Raw genomic sequence first — 18476 nt, 5'->3', positions numbered from 1 at the left:
GTTAGCTACCATGTAAGTGCTGGGAACCAAACCTGGGTCCTCTGCAAGAGCAGCTTGTACTCTTAACCACTGAGTCATCTCTCCAGCCCCAAGGAAGATTTTTTTTTAACTCTGTAAGCAATATTAAACCAGAGAATATCATAAGAATTCTTATTTTCACTTACCTAGTATTCTTAAGTTGGTGTGATTCTGCATGTTGTGGGATACCATAAAGATGTTCAAATCCATACAGGGAGAAATCCAAACCAACAGAGGAAGGGCCTGTAGAGACCAGAATGGGGATGAGTTTTGCCTCTCAATAGATCAATCAAGAAGATTCAGTTAACTATGAGTATAGCAAGACAACTAGATGAGGAGTAGAGTGACCTGAGCCTGCCCTAATCAATTTGCAATGCTGTACACTGGTTCTAAGATGCTGTGATATTTGAGTATTGGTGGTATACAAAAATATGTATCTGGAACGGCTCTGCTCACTTGCTAGGTAGTCACCAGAGCTGTGTGCTGGGGTGCTCTGCGTTTATTTATTTATTGTCTCTTTACTATCTGTAAGTGGTACAAAGCTTTAGATTTTTCCTAATCAAAAAAGCCCTAAAATAGTATTACATACTTCTTTGCTTTAGGAAGCAAAGGCTATTGAGCACTTTTAATCTTTACTGGATGAGTCAGTGTGTATCTTCTGCTTGACAATCTCACTGTCAGCCTAGTGTGGCTGCCTACAAGGACTATTATGTCAACAGCAGTAGGAAGGCCTTTCCTGAGGCAGTTCCTCAAAATACAACTTCCCACAACTCTAGGTATATAAACATCCTCTGAAAAAAATGTAAAGTCCTTTATTTAACCACTATTTCATTAAAAAGCACAAATAACCAGGAGATACAACATTGATTAAATCTACACTGACCTTTAAGTATTTGACATCAAATGGACTCTTGTCAGAGTTTGTGGAAAAGGGGTGTCAAAGAGCAGGTAAAGAAGACCTTGATGTTATAGAAGAAGCATCTGAGACTGTCACCTAGTTAAAAATGCTCAGCATTCTGTCAGGCCTGATCATTTTCACCATGCCATATTTCACCATGCTGTAAATACAGAGGGCTAAGCAGGGAGTCTCAAGGAGTTTGGGCAGGTTTGTTAGTCTGGAGAGCAGGGTTTGTGAGTGTTTTCCTAACCATATAAACCCAACATATGTGAGTCCCACAGCTTGTGAGAAATGTCACAGAGGGGCATGTGCCAGCCACATGAATGAGGAAGCCTTGAAAATACTGAGAACCACTATGTGGGAATGTTGGAGTGGATGAGCTCTACAACCTGAGTTTTCATCCCTGAAATCTCATCAGAACAGAATGTAGAATTTATAGCTGTCTAATTTACTCACCAGGGCAAGCAGTGTGCTTGCTGTAGCCCTTCCCTGAGACTGTAAGCTGCATATGGCCTGTGTGTCTTTTACATTCCTCCCTAAAGGTATATAAGATCACCACTTCTCTATTGCAATGTGTTATTGAAGAATAGGGAACCCAACCCGAGATTTCTGTTCACCTTTCAGAAGTCACTTGTTTTGGGTGCCAAAGCTTAGGGGATTTGTTATTTATTTATTTATTTATTTACTTACTTACTTTACTTGATTTTATTTGTTTAGGGTGCTGGAGATTGAACCCAGGATCCCACACATTAGGTAAATGCTCTACCACTGAACTGTAGCTCCAGCCCTCAAAAGACTTAAGAGATATTTAACTATTTTGGAATGATCTATTTTAATATTATACTATTAACTTTGACAATTTACCATTAGCTTTGACATCCACAAATTTTCCAAATTTCTCTTCCCAAAGGCCTAGATCCTCTTGATTTTCCTATTGATATAAAAAGGGGAGCAAATTGAAATTCTAAATGGCAACAAATGTGGTTACTACAACAGTTTATCTTATTTGGGTTATTAAAAAGAGTGAGGGGCTGGTGAGATGGCTTAGTGGATTAAAGCTCTTAGTACCCAATGATGAAAAAAACCAACAACCTGAGCTCAATCCCTGAAACCCACATAAAGGAGAGAACTGACTCTACAAAGTTGTTCTCTGGCTTCTACATACACACAGTAATACCCCCTGCCCCCCAATCCTAAACACACTGAGCTGGTTAGTTTTTGTCAACCTGACACAAAGTAGAATTACCTGGGCCTAGGACCTTCAAATGAGGAACTGACTTCATTAGACTGGCCTGTGTGCATGTGTGTGAGGCATTTTCTTTTTAAAAAATATTTTATTATTTTTATGTGTATGGGTGTATTGCCTGCATGTGTATAAGTGCACCTGTGTCATACAATGGCTGCAGAGGTCAGAAGAAGGCATTGGATTCCCCTGGAACTGGAGTTATAGTTTTTAGCCACCATGTGGTTACTGGGAACAGAACCCAGGTCCTCTGTAAGAGCAGCCAGTGCTCTTAACTGCTGAGCCATCTCTCCAGCCCAGCCCTTTTAGCCATTTTCAAGTGCACAGTTCAGTGTCAAGCACATATGCTCTCTGATGCCCATCATCAACCATCCAATCCCAGAAATTCCTCATCTGTCAAACTGAATTTCCCTGCTAAAAACATCTCCCCATTGCTCCCTGTCTCTACTCCTGGAAAAACCATTCTAATTTCTGTCTCTATGAATTTGGCTGGTTACCCCTAATGTGGACTCACAGTACAGTACCTGCTGTTTTATGACAGTTCACTTTACTTAGGATGTGTTCAAGTTTTATTAATTTTGTAATGTGTCTAATTTTTGTTTTAAGGCTGAATAATATTCCATTTTGTATATATGTCACATTTTGGCTTTTTCAGTAGATTCCTGACTTGTGTCCTCCTTATGATTTCTATGACTAATGCTGCTATATACTCCCTTTTGGGTACATGCCAGAAGTAGAACTATTGGATCACACTAACATTCTATGTTTAATTTTTTGAGGAACTGCTATGTCATTTGTCATGAATATCTTCATGTGACTGGAAATATGAAAGTGCTTTGAAAAATGCAGCCTTTTCATATGTAAGAACCAGAAGGAAAAATTTCATGTAAACATGAGATAAAGCGTTGAGAGACCATAAACAGACATTAGCTTTTATTTGTATGAGTACTTTTCTTCCCTGCTTCAAACAAATACACTCTTGTGCTGGTTTAAGCAGTCAAATAAACTGTGACAGCAGTGATGTCTTATGTCTATACTCTTTTGATCAAGAGATATAACTTTCTCAGCTTTATAAGACTTCTATTCTTATTAGAATTAAAAACTTTGTGTGTGTGTGTGTGTGTGTGTGTGTGTGTGTATGTGTCTTTTTGAGACAGGGTCTCCCTGTAGTCCCAGCTGGCCTGGAACTCACTATGTAGACTAGGCTGGCCTTGAACTCATAAAGATCTGCCTGCCTCTGACTCCTGAGTGCTGGGACTAAAGGCATGCACCACCATGCCCAGCTTAAATGAAAAACTTTTTTTTTTTTTTAAAGAACAAGTACCTTTTTTAACTTTTAAAAAAACTTTATTTATTATTTTTATTTTATGTGTACGCATGTATTGCCTGCATGTAAGTAAGTGCACCCATGTCGTGCAATGCCCATGGAGGTCAGAAGAGGCTGTCGGATCCCCTGGGACTGGAGTTACAGACAGTTGTTAGCTGCCATGTGGGTGCTTGAATTCAAACCTGGGTCTTCTGTAAGAACAACCAGTGTTCTTAACCACTGAGCCATCTCTCCAGCCCCGAAAAACATTAAAAATAATTTTTTATGTGTATGTGTGTATCGCCAGCATGTGGGTAAGTGCACCCATGTTGTGCAATGCCCATGGAGGACAGAGAGACTGCTGGATCCCCTGGAACTGGAGTTAAGGACAGTTGCTAGCTGCCATATGGGTGCTGGGATTCGAACCCAGGTCTTCTGCAAGAACAGTCAGTGTTCTTAACCACTGTGCTATCTCTTTAGCCCCATGAAAAACATTTTTAAACATGGTATATAACATAAATATTGCTTTGAAATAGTTCCCCATTTCTTATGTTTTCATAATCAAAGCTTCTTTAAGGTACGACTATACACTTTAAGTCACACTTGAAGCCTCCTTTTCCTTTTTCTGTCTACCAACAGAATAAATATATGTATACTGTATACATACTATACACCACACACACACACACACACACATACACGCACGCACACACACACACATACTTCCCACTCTTTTTGACTGACTAATGCATACTAATGCACTGTTCAGCTTTAACACCATTTCCTTTAGGTATTTTCAAACTGTTATCTTGGTCAAGTCCCTTGTGTTCTACTATAGCCTCAGAGAATACAAGCCCTAACCTCAACCCTAAGGTACTATAAAACTCATGCTTGTAAAACTCCTTATGCTTTTAATTATTTAGTTAATGTCTGTCTTTCTCAGGAGATTCTAAGTTCTATGACTATGGGTTTGGGATTTGTTTTATTCAAGGCTGAGTCTCTTTGCCTAGCATAATGCCTGGCATAATGCAGGCACTCAAGTTGCATCTGCTTTTATGACTGAATACATGAATGACGAAATGAATGAAAGAATTCTCAGGATGGGGAACATGGCTCAGTAAAGTTCTTGCATGGCATGAGGACCTGAGTCTGGATCCCCAGCACCCATGTAAAAAGCCAGGCAGCATGACATAATGCCTGAAATCCCAATGCTGGGGAGGCAGAGAGAGGAATGTGTTTGGGGCTCACTGACCAGTCAAGTCTAGCTGAATGGGTGAGTGCTAGGTTCAATGAGAGAACTTGTCTCAAGAGAATAAGATGGGGGCCAGCAAGACAGCTCAGCAGGTAAAGGGGCTTGCCACCAAGTCTGATGACCTGAGTTGAATCCCCACGACCCACATGGTGAAAAGGAGAGAAATGACTCTCATAAGCTGTCCTCTGATCTAAAGACACACACACACACACACACACACACACACACACACACACACACACACACACACACACACAGAGTGGCTGAGGAGAACACTAGATGTTGATCTCTGACCTTCATCTGCCTGTGCACATATAAATGTACACACACAAATACATACCCACACCCACACCAACACCCCACAGAAATAAGATGCTAAGGTGAGTAAAAGGGACAGGTGATTCCCTTTGTATATAGTACCACATTTAACAAGTATCCTTATATAGAAAGGAGGAGCAGAATTCTTTACATGGTACACGTTTATGATGGTGTTAAAGATGACAAAGGTGCTGGGCGTGGTGCTGCATACCTTTAATCCCAGCACTCGGGAGGCAGAGTCAGGCGGATCTCTGTGAGTTCAAAGCCAGCCTGGTCTACATAGTGAGTTCCAGGCCAGCTGGGGCTAAAGGGAGACCCTGTCTCAAAAAGACCCCCCCAAAAAAGATGACAAAGGTAAATTATGAAATCACAATTACCTGAGAGGTGTCAGCTGCTGTACTCTCCTCATTTCCTTTGGTAGCTCTGTTTTAACATAAATAAAGTTGTTTCACTCAACAGAAAATCTGATAGAATTGAATTGAAGGATAAAGACTTTCATTTCTAAGTCTTCATAAACTATATCTTTTATTTATTTTTAAATATTATTTTTATGTATATGAATGTTTTGCCTACATGTGTATAAGTGCACCCATAACATGCAATGCCCTCTGAGGTCAGAAGAAGGCACTGGATCCCCTGGAATTGGACTTTTGGATAGTTGTTAGCTGGGAATGTGGGTGCTGGGAGTTGAACCTAGGTCCTCTGCAAGAGCAACCAGTGCTCTTAACCACTGAGCCATCTCTCCAGCCCCATATCTTTTAATTTATTAAATATAACATTATAGGCCAGGTGGTGCACACCTGTGATCCTAGGATTTAGGAGGCTAAAGCAGAAGAACAGGAAGCTCAAGGTCATCCTTGTCTACAAGTGAGTTCAAGGTCAACCTGAACTATGACATACTCTCTCAAAAGACCAAAAGCAGGGCCAGCAAGATGGCTCAGCAGGTAAAGGCGCTTGATCTCAAGTCTGACAACCTGAGTTTGATCCTTGAAATTCACATGGTGGAAGTAGAGAACCAATTCCCGTAAGTTGTCCTGACTTTCACATGTGTGCTGTGATACATGAATGCCCATATATATACACATACAAAATAAACAAATGTAATGGGGCTGGAGAGATGGCTCAGTGGTTAAGAGCACTGGCTGCTCTTGCAGAGGACCCAGGTTCGAGTCCCAGCATCCACATGGTGGCTAACAACTAACTGTAACTCCAGTTCCAGGGGATCTGATGCCCTCTTTTGACCTCCGAGGGCATTGCATAACACAGGTGTACCTATCTACATGCAAACAATATGCTCATAATGTAAAATAAAAATAATACATATTTTAAAAATAAATAAATGTAAAAAAAATCTTTTAAAAACAGAATAAAAACATCATTATAAAGTTTTAAGACTGAACATTAATAATGAACATTAAGCCCAAAGCTAGATTTCTTTACACAAATGTAGATATATCTGGATTGTATTTTTTTTTAAATTTTTTCTTTATTTTTATTTTATGTGTATGAGTGTTATGCCTGCATATGTGTAAGTGCACCCCTGGTGTGCAGTGCTCTCGGAGGTCAGAAGAGGGTGTATGATTCCCCTGGAATTGGAGTTACAGATGGTTGTTAGCCATGTAGGTGCTGAGAATTGTACCTGGGTCCTTTGCAAGAGTAGCCAGTGCTCTTAACCTGCTGAGCCATCTTTCCAGCCTCTGTCTTTTATTCTTTAGAAACCTATACCAGGGGCTGGAGAGATGACTCAGCAGTTAAGAGCATTGGCTGTTCTTGCAGAAGACTTGGGTTTGAATCCCAGCACCAACATGGTGGCTAATAACCGTCTGTTAACTCCGGTTCCAGGGGATTTGATGCCCTCTTCTGTCCTCCACAGGCACTGCATGACACAGGTGCACTTACACACATGCAGGCATAACATTCATACACATAACTAAAAAATCTACATTAATTTTTAAATTATAGATTTGACACATGAGCTAGCATGGCAGCATACACATGTTATCCCAGCATTTGGGAGGTGAAAGCAGGATGATCTCAAGTTTGAAGCCAGCTTGGGTTACATGGTAAGACCCTGTTTTGTGTGAGTGCTAGGAATCAAACCTGGGTCCTCTGCAAGAGCTGCCAGTGCTCTTAACCACAAAGCCATCCCTCCAGTCACTTAAGATTTTAGAAAAGATAATGTGTGATTGTATATCAACTTGACAGGATTTAGGATCACTTAGGAGATAAGCCTCTGGGCATGCCTGTGAGGGACTGTATAGATTAGGTTGAAGTGGGATGATTCACCCTGAATACAGGTGGCATCATTCCATGTCTGGATAAAGCTGGCTGAGCACAAGTATTCATAACTCTCTGCTTCCTGATGGTAGACACAATGTTGCCTCAAGTTTTTGCCACTATGACTCCCCTGTCCTTGATAATTTTCTGCCTGCTGGATTCATCCATTTCTCATCAGTATCATTCATTTCACTTATATGTAAGCAGACATCCATCCCTCCCTCCCTCCCTCCCTCCCTCCCTTCCTTCCCATTTTATTTTGAGACAAAGTCTCAATATGTAGCCCAGGCTGGCCTGGAACTCTTCATCTTCCTTGTGTTTGCCTGAGTGCTGAGATACTTACAGGCAGGTACCAACACATCTGGTTTATATTTGGCTCAGGAAACCAATTATCTATAATAATTTGTCATCTGTTTAGGCAACTGGTATTTATAGTCAGGATTTATTAGGGTCCTTAAGTGTCAAGTAATGTATTAAAAATACCTTTGCTTCTGGGGAATCTGTAGGTGTTCAAAGTATAACTGACCCAGGGAATTTATGCTGAGCACAGTCTCTTTCTTAAATTCTAAGTCTATCTTGAATGGGTTTGCTGTGATATGACACTTCAGATCTCCTTTTCCATTAGCCAGGATCAGGCTGCCTGCATCCCCTGAGCATGAAACCAGCCTGAAAAATGAAAAAGGAGGAGAAAATAAAAAATAAATTTTTGAGGTTTACATGACTGTATGTGATTTGCAATTCAAAATAGTTACTTAGCAAATAAAATAGTTACTTAGCAAATAAAATAGTTACTTAGCAAATTAGTTTTCCTGGGACAAAGAACAAATAAGACCATGGCGCCATCTTGAGGAGCATGGCTTTGAAGACAGAGCCTGGACTGGACATGACTCTATCATATACCTTATAACCATGGGTAGCAAAGTTACTCAACTTTTTAAGGCCTAATTACTTATCAGTAAAGTACACATAATAGCAAAAACAATTAAGAATTTTGAATGAAAATTCAGTGAAATCACGCATGTAAAGCAGTTGGCACAGGCTGAACATATAAACAACAAATGTTAATCATCATCACCATTGCTTCTGTCTGTAATATCTAGTAACACTTGGGTGTATAGAATCTAAACTATTTTTAATTTTAAAATTACATATTAATTTATTTTGTGAGTGTGTGTGTGTGTGTGTGTGTGTGTGTGCCATAGTGCATGTGTGAAGGTCACAGGACAGCTTGCTGAAGTCAGTTCTTTCCACCATGTGGGTCTAGGGGATCAAACTCTGGTTTCCAGGCTTGGTGGAAAGTGCTTTTACCTTCTAAACCAAATCACTGGTCCTGAAAAAATCATACACTTCTTTAGGAAGGCAAGTCTTTTCCTTATGGGTTTGGCTGTAATAGGCTCTCTGAGCAAGTTGGGATCTGACTCTGACAAAAGTTTTGGAGGCAGTTAAGGCTGGTAAGGGTGAGGTATAAGGAACACTGAACTTTGCAATGACTATCTTAGATGAGGTTTATTCAAGGGTTCAGGAAAGGCTGGGTAAAATTATCAGAAGGAGGGAGGGAGGGAGGGAGGGAGGGAGGGTCAACTTGACTGGACGAACTGAAATGATGAGAGAGAGAGAGAGAGAGAGAGAGAGAGAGAGAGAGAGAGAGAGAGCTGCTTCTGCTGGAATGGGAAACTCACTGGCGTTTTGAAGTTTGGGTATTTAGAGTTATCTAAATCTTCTCAAATGTTTACAGTCACAATGTTCTGCAGTAATGCCCTAAATTCATGGACCTGAGGAGGCTATGAATTCAGCCTGTAGTCTAATTCAGCAGCCCACTGCATAAAACTCTGGATCTGATTTGCAGCTCTAAGGACCATACAGTTATATAAGAGACAGATAGTCACAGAAACCCATTTGTTTTCTAACAATGCTGTGAGTTCAGAATTTAAAATTCTAAGACTGTTGCTTAATTTCATTGAGTTCTTCAGAGAGGCTAATGGTAACCACCCCATCTCAGAGTATTGAATTCTGAGTGACAATTAGAATGTGCTATATTCCCAAGACTCTGCTTTCAATAAGCCCCCTATTTCAGCTGACAACTAATAGTAACCTAAGTAAAAGTTACAGAATGCTGTGCTGCATTATTAGTTGCATTCATTTACTAGGATTGTCATAAAAAAAATAGCAAGACTGGGTAGCTTAAATAATCATTTACTTTTTCATGGCTCTGGGGGCTGGAAGTACAAGATCAAGGTGTTAGCAGGTTGGTTTCTTATAAGACCTATCTCCTTAGCTTGCCTTCTCACTATGCCCTCACATGAAGATCCCTCTGTGTATCTATCCCCTAATTTTCTCATCTCGTGAGGACACCAGTCATCATGAATTAGGGCCCACTGTAATGATACCACTTTAAAGTCCTTATCTCTAAATCTAGTTGTATTCTGAGGTATTGAGGGTTACGGCTTCAGAATATACATTTTTTAGGGGTAGGGGCACAGTTCAGCTCGTAACACTGGTATTCCATCTTCTAATAGTAACTAGATATTCACTGCCTTCAGTATCAACTAAGTCAGTTAGTTAATTTCATGTTCTTGTCCTGAGGTTCAGTTGCTTATAACTGCTTCTAATGCCAACTACTGTGTCAACCAGGACTCCACTCTTGATAGAGTTAGAAACAACTTTGGCAAAAACCAAACAGCTTGCCACTGGGAATTAGTTGTTTGCAGCATCATAAGAGGAGCTGAGGTACAAGTTTCATGCTAGACATCTGGTAACGGCCCCTAGAACAACATTGTGGAACTGTACAACTAATGGAACTTCTACCTCAGCCAGAATCAGGAAATTGAGGGATCAGAAGTCGCTATGCCTATTTCTTGGCTCTAGGATCATGCCATCTTAGCTGTAATTGAAGATCAGGAAACTGGCCTAACTAATGGCCTTAGAGTCAGTCTATAGCTGCCAGACCTATATAATTTAACACAATGAAGAATTCAGTACCAAACACTTTTATTAAGTGTGTATGATTGGCAGAAACTGAATTACATCAGAAACTCTAACTTCAATGGCGTCTAGCAGAAAGGCTGCTTTTGGTTTTGTAGTTACTTCAGTAGCTTAAGGTCCTCTAGAAAGTAGTTGAAACTGAAGAGAACTAACAGTTATATTTATATTGACCCCTTATGTTTCTATGGAAAAACAATTTACATAAAACATGGTGGGGGGGGGCTGGAGAGATGGCTCAGCGGTTAAGAGCACTGACTGCTCTAGCAGAGAACCTGGGTTCGATTCCCAGCACCCACATGGCGGCTGTGAACTGTCCTTAACTCCAGTTCCAGGGGAATCCGAAGCCCTCTTCTGACCTCTGTGGCATTGCACAACACGGGTACACTCACGTATATGCAGGCAATACACTTATACACACAATAAAATAAAAATAATAAATAAAATTTTAAAAAATGGTAGGGATGTGATGAGAATTAAAGCATCTGCATGACCTTGTATTCCTTGAGTGAAATATTATGAAAAAAAATAGAAATTACCAGACAAAGCTGAGCTAAAATTTCACTGAAATGTGTGAGGAAGATTGATGAAGATTTTGCAGGTATTTGAAAAAAGCTTTAGTCCCTGAAGATCTTTCACCTAGTCTCTGATTATTAATTTACCTCTGGCTCTAAGTAAAATTACATGTTAGGCTTCTGAGACTATCTTTAATTAAAAGTGAGTCAGTCCAACTGTATAAACAGACATGAGAGGTGACTAATGTATTAGGTCTCTGGAGCCATGCTGCTAATCTAGGTGAACAAACTAAGTAGGTTTTCTTCTATTTAGTTCCAAATTCTGGCTAATAAACTATTTCCATTGTGAGAAACAGAGCAGGACCAAAATTCTGCCTCTCCCCATGAGGGGTACAAAATGGTTTGTGAAATGGTGGATAAAGAAAAGGCAGAATATAATGCCAGGTGTGGTGGTACATGCCTTTAATCCCAGCACTCGGGAGGCAGAGGCAGAGGCAGGCAGATCTCTATGAGTTCAGGGTCAGCCTGGTCTCCATAGTGAATCCAGGCCAGCTAGGGCTACAGGGAAACCCTGTCTCAAAAAGACCGAAAAAAAAAAAAAAAAAAAAAAGAAAAAAAAGGGCAGAATATAAAATTTATAAACTCATCCCCAAATAATTAAACATTAACCCTATAAATGATTGTAACTATAAACAGACATAATAGGAGGTACACATAATATCTATTGAAGGTATGATTAACGATGTTGGGGTTGTACTTAATATACCATGCTCCTTGGCTTACCTTACAGCACCTAGCTTGCTGGTAATGACATCGGGAACCTCATACCTTGGTTTCAGTGGAGCTTCTTCATTGATTTTAAGTCTGAAAATGTTTCTTTCTATACCATAAATTTCAGCCAGGAGAGGAATCTGGGAACAGACACATGAGATTAGCTTCAGCATGTTACTATAGTAATAATCTTTCTAACAGCCAAATTACAATAATTTGGAAAGCATTTGTTTAAATTATGACAGGTCAAGCAAACTGGAGATTGGTGGCGGTAAAAAGAATAAGCTTCTAATCCCTGTAGCTTCCAATCCACGTATGTACCACTTTATTACCTATAACACAAGAAATACCTTCTATGTGTCTAATGTTGGTAAACACAGGATTATCCAAACCAGGCCCTATAGAGTGAAGGGGGGCTATACTAATAGTTACATTAAATAATAGGCATAAACTGCAACCAGACTTGAAAAACTTAGGACATATGGCCACTTTATCTATGATAAAGTACAGATGTACTGTGATGGCTAATCCTGGGTGTCAACTTGATTGGATCTGAGATTAACTGAAATGAAAGAGATCTTCTTGATTGGATCATCTGAAGCTGGAAGACACACCCTAAATGTGGGCATTACCTTCTGATGGCAGCCGGTATAAAAGACCAAGGCAGAGGAGAATGCGGGGCTTTTTGCGGCTTTCGTTCTCTTTCACTGGTGAGTTGGTCTTGCTGCTGTAGCCGCGAGACTAGCTGATATTTTGGAATTTGTCAGACCTTCAGCACCGGATTGGGACTACTGACTGAGCGACTACAGATTCTCAGCTTCTCCAGTGTGGTGCAGCCATTGTTGGACTACTCGGACTCTATCCTGTGAGCTAAGCTGATAAATCTCTATACATATTCATTCTACTGGTTCTGTTTCTTTGGAGAACCCTGACTAATACATGTACTAAGAGCTTGGGTGTTAAATCAAGAGTAACCAGGTTCCAGCTGAATGAGAGATGAAGGAAGCCAGCCAAGGAAAAGAATAGAGTAAAATGATGATCCTTAGGTTAGCAGTGGATGAAATGAGGCTTACTGCACTAAAACCAACAGACTTCTTTTACAGCTGGGAAGAAGCCTAGGGAACTTTCTTAAGGGGCTGGGAAATTTAGGGGAAACAACACAGAACTTCGAAAAGAGTAAATTTGAAAAACAAAACTCAAAACGGGAGTGTTAAAACAACAAACAACAACAACAACAACAACAACAACAACAACAACAGGCTGGAGAGATGGCTCAGCCATTAAGTGCACTGGCTGTTCTTACAGAGGATCTGAGTTTGGTTCCCAGTACCCATATGGTAGCTAACAAGTGTCTGTAACTCCAGTTTCAGGGAATCTGATGCCCTCTTCTGGCATCCATGGGCATTGCACACATGCAGTGCACTTGTGAATACAAAAGTCATGTACATAAATAATAAATTTAAAAAAAAAGAAAAAAAACCTCAAAGGCCTCCAGAAGAGAACAGAAATGGCCGGATTCCAGTAAAAAGAGGCACCTAAATCAGAGAACCTAAATCAGAGAAACGTTTTTAAGACTATCGTTTTCAGGGAGCTGGAGGGATGGTTCAGCAGTTAAGAGTACTGGCTGCTCTTGCAGAGAGCCCAGGTTCAATTCACAGCACCCATGTGGCAGCTAACAACTGTCCTAACTCGAGCTCAGGGGATCTGGTACCCTCTTCTGACCTCCACGAGCATTGCACAATATGGATGCACTTACATGCATGCAGGAAATATATTCACATACATAAAATAGAATAAAAAATTTAAAAAGTATTTTAAAGACTATGATTTTCAACTGGTGTGCCACACTACACTGAACTATTGCAAATTCTTCATGTAGCATGATGCCAAGTTTTGGTTACACAATTTCATTATGTTTGCTATAATGTAGGCTTTGGGGGGAAAGCTGTGTGCTGTACTGTAGGAGACAGGACGTGGTAAAAGAAAGAGATAGGAATCATGGAAAATAACAAGCAGTACAATAATAACAATAAAACAATAAAAGTGATGCTAGTAGAATCTTGCCTCTTGAGATTGTAGGAGAACAGTCAGTACACTTTTATCAGCGACACAGTTCTAAGGAGTTATCAGTTAATGCTGCTGCTGCTTTTATAGTCAAAGACCGGATTACACTACAGTAATGATTATAATTACTGTTTACATATTTACTTTTTTGCATATTTGAATTACCTCAAGTATGCCATCAGAATCCCAACACTTGAAAATGGCTAATACAAATCTAACTGAAACCCAGTTAGAGTATATGATCTCTCCATAGCTAGATATATATTATCATTGCTCTCTTAAATTCAACTAACATTTATCTGATATTTAATAATGTGGTCACTAAACTCTTGGGGGGGCTTGCAATTTAGAGGAGATGAAACTAACACAACCTTTACATAATGCTAAAAAGGATAATTAAGGAAGGGGACTATTAATAAGTGCAAGATGAAAGGTTCTGGGAAGTCTCTGGGAGAGAGACTTAAAGAGGGCCTTTGGGAGCTGGTGGGACAGGGCAATACCCTAAGCAGGGGGCACACAGATGGTCCATCTATATGTGACTAACAAATTGCATCATGTACTCAGAATACTCATAATTTTAGTAAAATATCCTCCTTAATTTTTTTTAAGTCAAAGATTATAGTCAGGCATGGTAGCTCATGCCTGTAATCCCAACATTCAAATGGCAGAGGCAGGAAGATTGTTGAATCTGAGACCAGTCTGAGTTACAGAGTAAGATCCTACCTCATAACAAAAAACCCAAACCACAACGTAAAACCTAAGAGTACTCTGTATGTTCTGTCCCTGAGGCTGCAACCCAAGAATCTTAGTTATGTGAGAAGAGAAAGCAGTAACCCTGCTTCCACTATAACAATCTTATGAAGAAACCAGCATGAAACATTCACTAAAAATATTTTTAAACATAATTCAGCAAGCTTTTTTGGTTAATATTCAAACTCATTTATTTTTGTTTTACTTGTTTGATGTTAGGGATTGAACCCAAGGCCTTGCACATGCTAAGCATGAATGGCGCTCCCTCCAGTCCTGAGTCATTTTTAAATCTCATTGTCACCAACTTGGCTTTTATGTTCTAGGACTACAATGTCATTAGGTTTTTAAAAAATATTTATTATTTTTTATCTTTCTGAGACAGGGTCTCCTTGTAGCCCCAGCTGTCCTGGAGCTCACTATGTAGACCAGGCTGGCCTTGAACTCACAAAGATCCACCTGCCTCTGTCTCCCAAGTGCCGGGATTAAAGGAGTGCACCACCACACCCGGCCTTTATTTTTAATTTTATGTATATGAGTGCATTGACTGTATGTACGTAAGTGCACTGTATGTATGTAAGTGTAGGTCAGAGGGCACCTGATTCCCCTGGAACTGGAGTTACAGATGGTTGTTAGCCACCATGGGGGTTCTGGGAATCAAACCTGGGTCCTCTATAAGAGCAGCCAGTACTCTTAGCCACTGAGCCATCTCTCTAGCCCTGCTATCCTTAGATTTTAAGTATGTTTTTTACTCTTAGATCTGGTTCACACTGTACTTTCTATCTCCTTGATTTTTTTTTTATTCTACTACCAGCAAATTCTAAGAAGTTCAATAAATAAAGCTACTCGAGTTGAAGACAGTAGAGAGTGATTCAGTTCTAGAATACATATCTGAATGGCATGGGCTTTTCTATCGATTCTTTGGTGGGTTTATCTTATGACTTGTGTTTCTTGTTATTAGGTCTCTATACTGCTTTAAAGGCCTACAAGAGTGAGTAGCAAGGTCTCTCAGCTGCTGATCAGAGAAAGGCCCAAGAGCTCACTGCTGTGGGGTATGAACTGCCTCATCCACAGCTGCAGCCAACTGATTTATTTTGAGATAGATCAGAGGGATCTGATTCTCCCTAAGGTTTTCTGACTAGGAGGTAAACATTGTCAAATAATGTTATTGTAAATGGCAGGCCTTTATTGTAAGCACCTTTTATTGTTTTCTTCACATAAGTAAGTTGTTGGAGGTCCAGATTTGACCCTTTGACAATGTTAGACCCTTCACTGGTGCCTAACTGAATTGAACATTTCTTTTTTGGCAACTGTCACCATGACATACCAGCTGCCTTGAACAATTTACCAAAGGCAAGAAACACTGCAACCAAGGTGCTGCCTAGCCCACAAACTTCTGCTTCGGGAGGCCTCTGCACCACTGTGGAAACCTTCACTTAAGCTATGACTAGCCGTGGTGACTACCAGATGACCTTACCTGCAGCTTCTTTAGAGGGTTGCTCTGGTTCTTGTAATAACAGTCCTCAATTAGGTCAGAAGGAGGAAGAACACTTCCCCAAGGAACTTGAGGCTGTGCGTATGCAAGCCCTTTAACTGGTAGAAACGGAAACTGCACTACGATTAGTGAAATTATAGTCTAAGTCCAAGGGTGCCACACTCCTTTTCTAGCTATACAACCAGGTTGTTTGCCAGTTTACTTATTTGTCTAATTTATTTTTTTTTTATTTATTGCTTTTTTCTGACAGTCTCATGTAGCCCAAGCTAGCCTCAAGCTTGCTATGTAGCTAAGGATGAATTTGAATTCTGGATTCTCTTACCTCCACTTTCCAATCCTGGCTTTGCCACTTCTTTTACATTATAATGTCTGGGAGACTTCTGTTCAGAAACTATTCCCTACCTTTGTGTTGCAATATTAAGATCTAGTAAATCATTCTCCAGAATGATCTTTTGCCTACCTTGTAGTCTTTATCAGGGGTAAAGCAAGCTTAGCTAGTTGCACAAACAGCAGACAAGAACCAGGGCTTGTTACATTATTTGTAAACCCAGCACTCCAGAGACAGGAGGATCCCAATACCTCCCTGGGCTACTCAGTAAGTTTGAAGCCAGCCTGATGATTTCCAAGACTGTCTCAAAAACTCAAAATTATTGGTAGTACACACTTGTAATGCTAGCACTTGGAAAGTAGAGACAAAAAGATCAGTTCAAAGTCATGCTTAGCTAAATGAATTCCAGGCTAGCCTAGGATATATAAACCCCTGTTGTTGTTGTTGTTGTTTTTAACAAAGAGACTAGAGAGATAGCTCAGAGTTAAGATTACTTTCTGCTCTTTTTATAAAAAAGCATTTTTCGGGGCTGGAGAGATGGCTCAGAGGTTAAGGGCACTGACTGCTCTTGCAGAGGGCCTGAATTTGATTCCCAGCACCCACATGGCAGCTACAAACCGTCCTTAAACTCCAGTTCCAGGAATCCAAAACCCTCTTCTGACCTCTGAGGCATTGCATGACATGGGTGCGCTCACATACATGCAGGCAATACACTCATACACATAAAACAAAAATAATAAATAAAATATTTGAAAATTATTATTATTATTATTTGGTCTTTTTGAGACAGGGTCTTCCTGTAGCCCCAGCTGGCCTGGAACTCACTATGTAGACCAGGCTGACTTTGAACTTACAGAGATTTGCCTGCCTTTGCCTCCCAAGTGCTCCCGGCTTTTCTTTATTATTTTTATTTTATGTGTATGAATGTTTTGCTTGCATGTAAGTACACCATGTGCAAGCAGTTCCCAAAGAGGCCAGAAGAAGGTGTCTGATTCCCTGGAACTAGAGTTATAGACAGTTGTTAACCACCATGTGGGTGCTGGGAATTGAACCTGGGTCCCCTGGTAAAACAGCAAGTGTTCTTAACTGCTGTGTGTATCGCCTGCATGTAGGTAAGTGCACCCGTGTTGTGCAATGCCTGCAGAGGACAGAAGAGGCTATTGGATCCCCTGGAACTGGAGCTACGGACAGTTGTTAGCTGCCATGTGGGTGATGGGATTCAAACCCGGGTCCTCTGCAAGAACAACCAGTGTTCTTAACCGTTGAGCCATCTCTCCAGCCCCTGCTTTCTGCTCTTTTAGAGACAGCAAGTTCCGTTCCCAACACCCACATTGGGAGGCTCATAACTACCTGTAACTCCAGCTTCAGGAGCGCTTATACCCTCTTCTGGCTTCTGAGGGCACCAGAACACACATACACACATACATATAAATAAAAATAAATCTAAAACAAAACAAAAAGAGACAAGCACCCAAAACCAAACTAAAAGAAAACCTGGGGCTCTAGGCACTAGTATCAGCAAGAGGTGACTGAATAGTTCCAGAATCATCAGGGGCCTTTAAGGGTCCTGACCTCCAGTGCTCAAGGGACTGAGACCCACTGACACCTTACAGGCCCCAATATCTGAAGCTGTGAGGTCTAACTTGAGGAGGCAGATGGAGGGTCACAGAGGATGACCAAGGGAAGAATGGAAAGAGGCTGAGACTACAAAGATGACAGGCTGTGAAAAATCAAAGGCAGGAGCTGAGGCCTGAGGCCACCAGAAGAATTGGAAAGAGCTGCCAAGAGCTAAAGAGCCAAAGGCCCTGACACAGGAGGTATAACTCTAGTTACTGGCTGTTAGTACTCTAAACCCACAGTGATAATAAATCTCTACCTTGAGCACCTAGAGTAATAAGCTTACAGCTTTGAAATCTTGGTGCCACCAGCTTTAGTTAGCAAAGCTGAGAGCCATAAACCTCTGTCAGGGCTTTCACTGCTAAGAGAGCTGCCCCTTTGCCTGATCACAATTTCTATTCAGATAGAGTGAAAGAACCCCCAGCCAGCTGTTTGTGATCAATGAAACACAGATCCTCTATCAAGAACATTGACGATCTCATGCTGGCTTTTTAAAGCTCATTCCCCTGTCCAAGTGTGCTTCTGTTTGGCCAGTTCCCAGTTAATGGTTTGTGTTCATTTCAGGAGAAACAGAGTTTGCTAAGAAGTATAGTTGTGTCCCATCTGCTGAGGAGATGGCTAGACAAAGTCTCATTTTTATCCCACTCA

The 18476-nt window shown here is 40.6% G+C and overlaps 1 protein-coding gene across 5 annotated transcripts in view; it reads right to left on the bottom strand.

Annotated features, from left to right (window-relative positions):
• The window catches only part of Ganc (glucosidase alpha, neutral C), a 63719-nt gene that overhangs the window by 35266 nt on the left and 9977 nt on the right, over positions 1–18476 (bottom strand). For 4 of the 5 annotated variants that reach the window (XM_029570259.1, XM_029570261.1, XM_029570262.1 and 1 more), the window contains exons 4-8: positions 11590–11717; positions 7796–7978; positions 5413–5458; positions 1781–1847; positions 165–261 (exon numbers count right to left, since the gene is read on the bottom strand). In XM_029570259.1, the coding sequence (XP_029426119.1) occupies positions 165–261; positions 1781–1847; positions 5413–5458; positions 7796–7978; positions 11590–11717 (521 nt within the window). The remainder of the gene's footprint in view (positions 1–164; positions 262–1780; positions 1848–5412; positions 5459–7795; positions 7979–11589; positions 11718–18476) is intronic. The other variant, XM_029570260.1, reaches the window with a different exon arrangement.

Source organism: Nannospalax galili, unplaced genomic scaffold, assembly GCF_000622305.1.
Source record: "Nannospalax galili isolate Female #2095 unplaced genomic scaffold, S.galili_v1.0 scaffold342, whole genome shotgun sequence".
NCBI classification, from domain to species: Eukaryota; Metazoa; Chordata; class Mammalia; order Rodentia; family Spalacidae; genus Nannospalax; species Nannospalax galili.
Note: the sequence above shows the minus strand (reverse complement) of the source record. Positions and strands in the feature narration are given on the sequence as shown.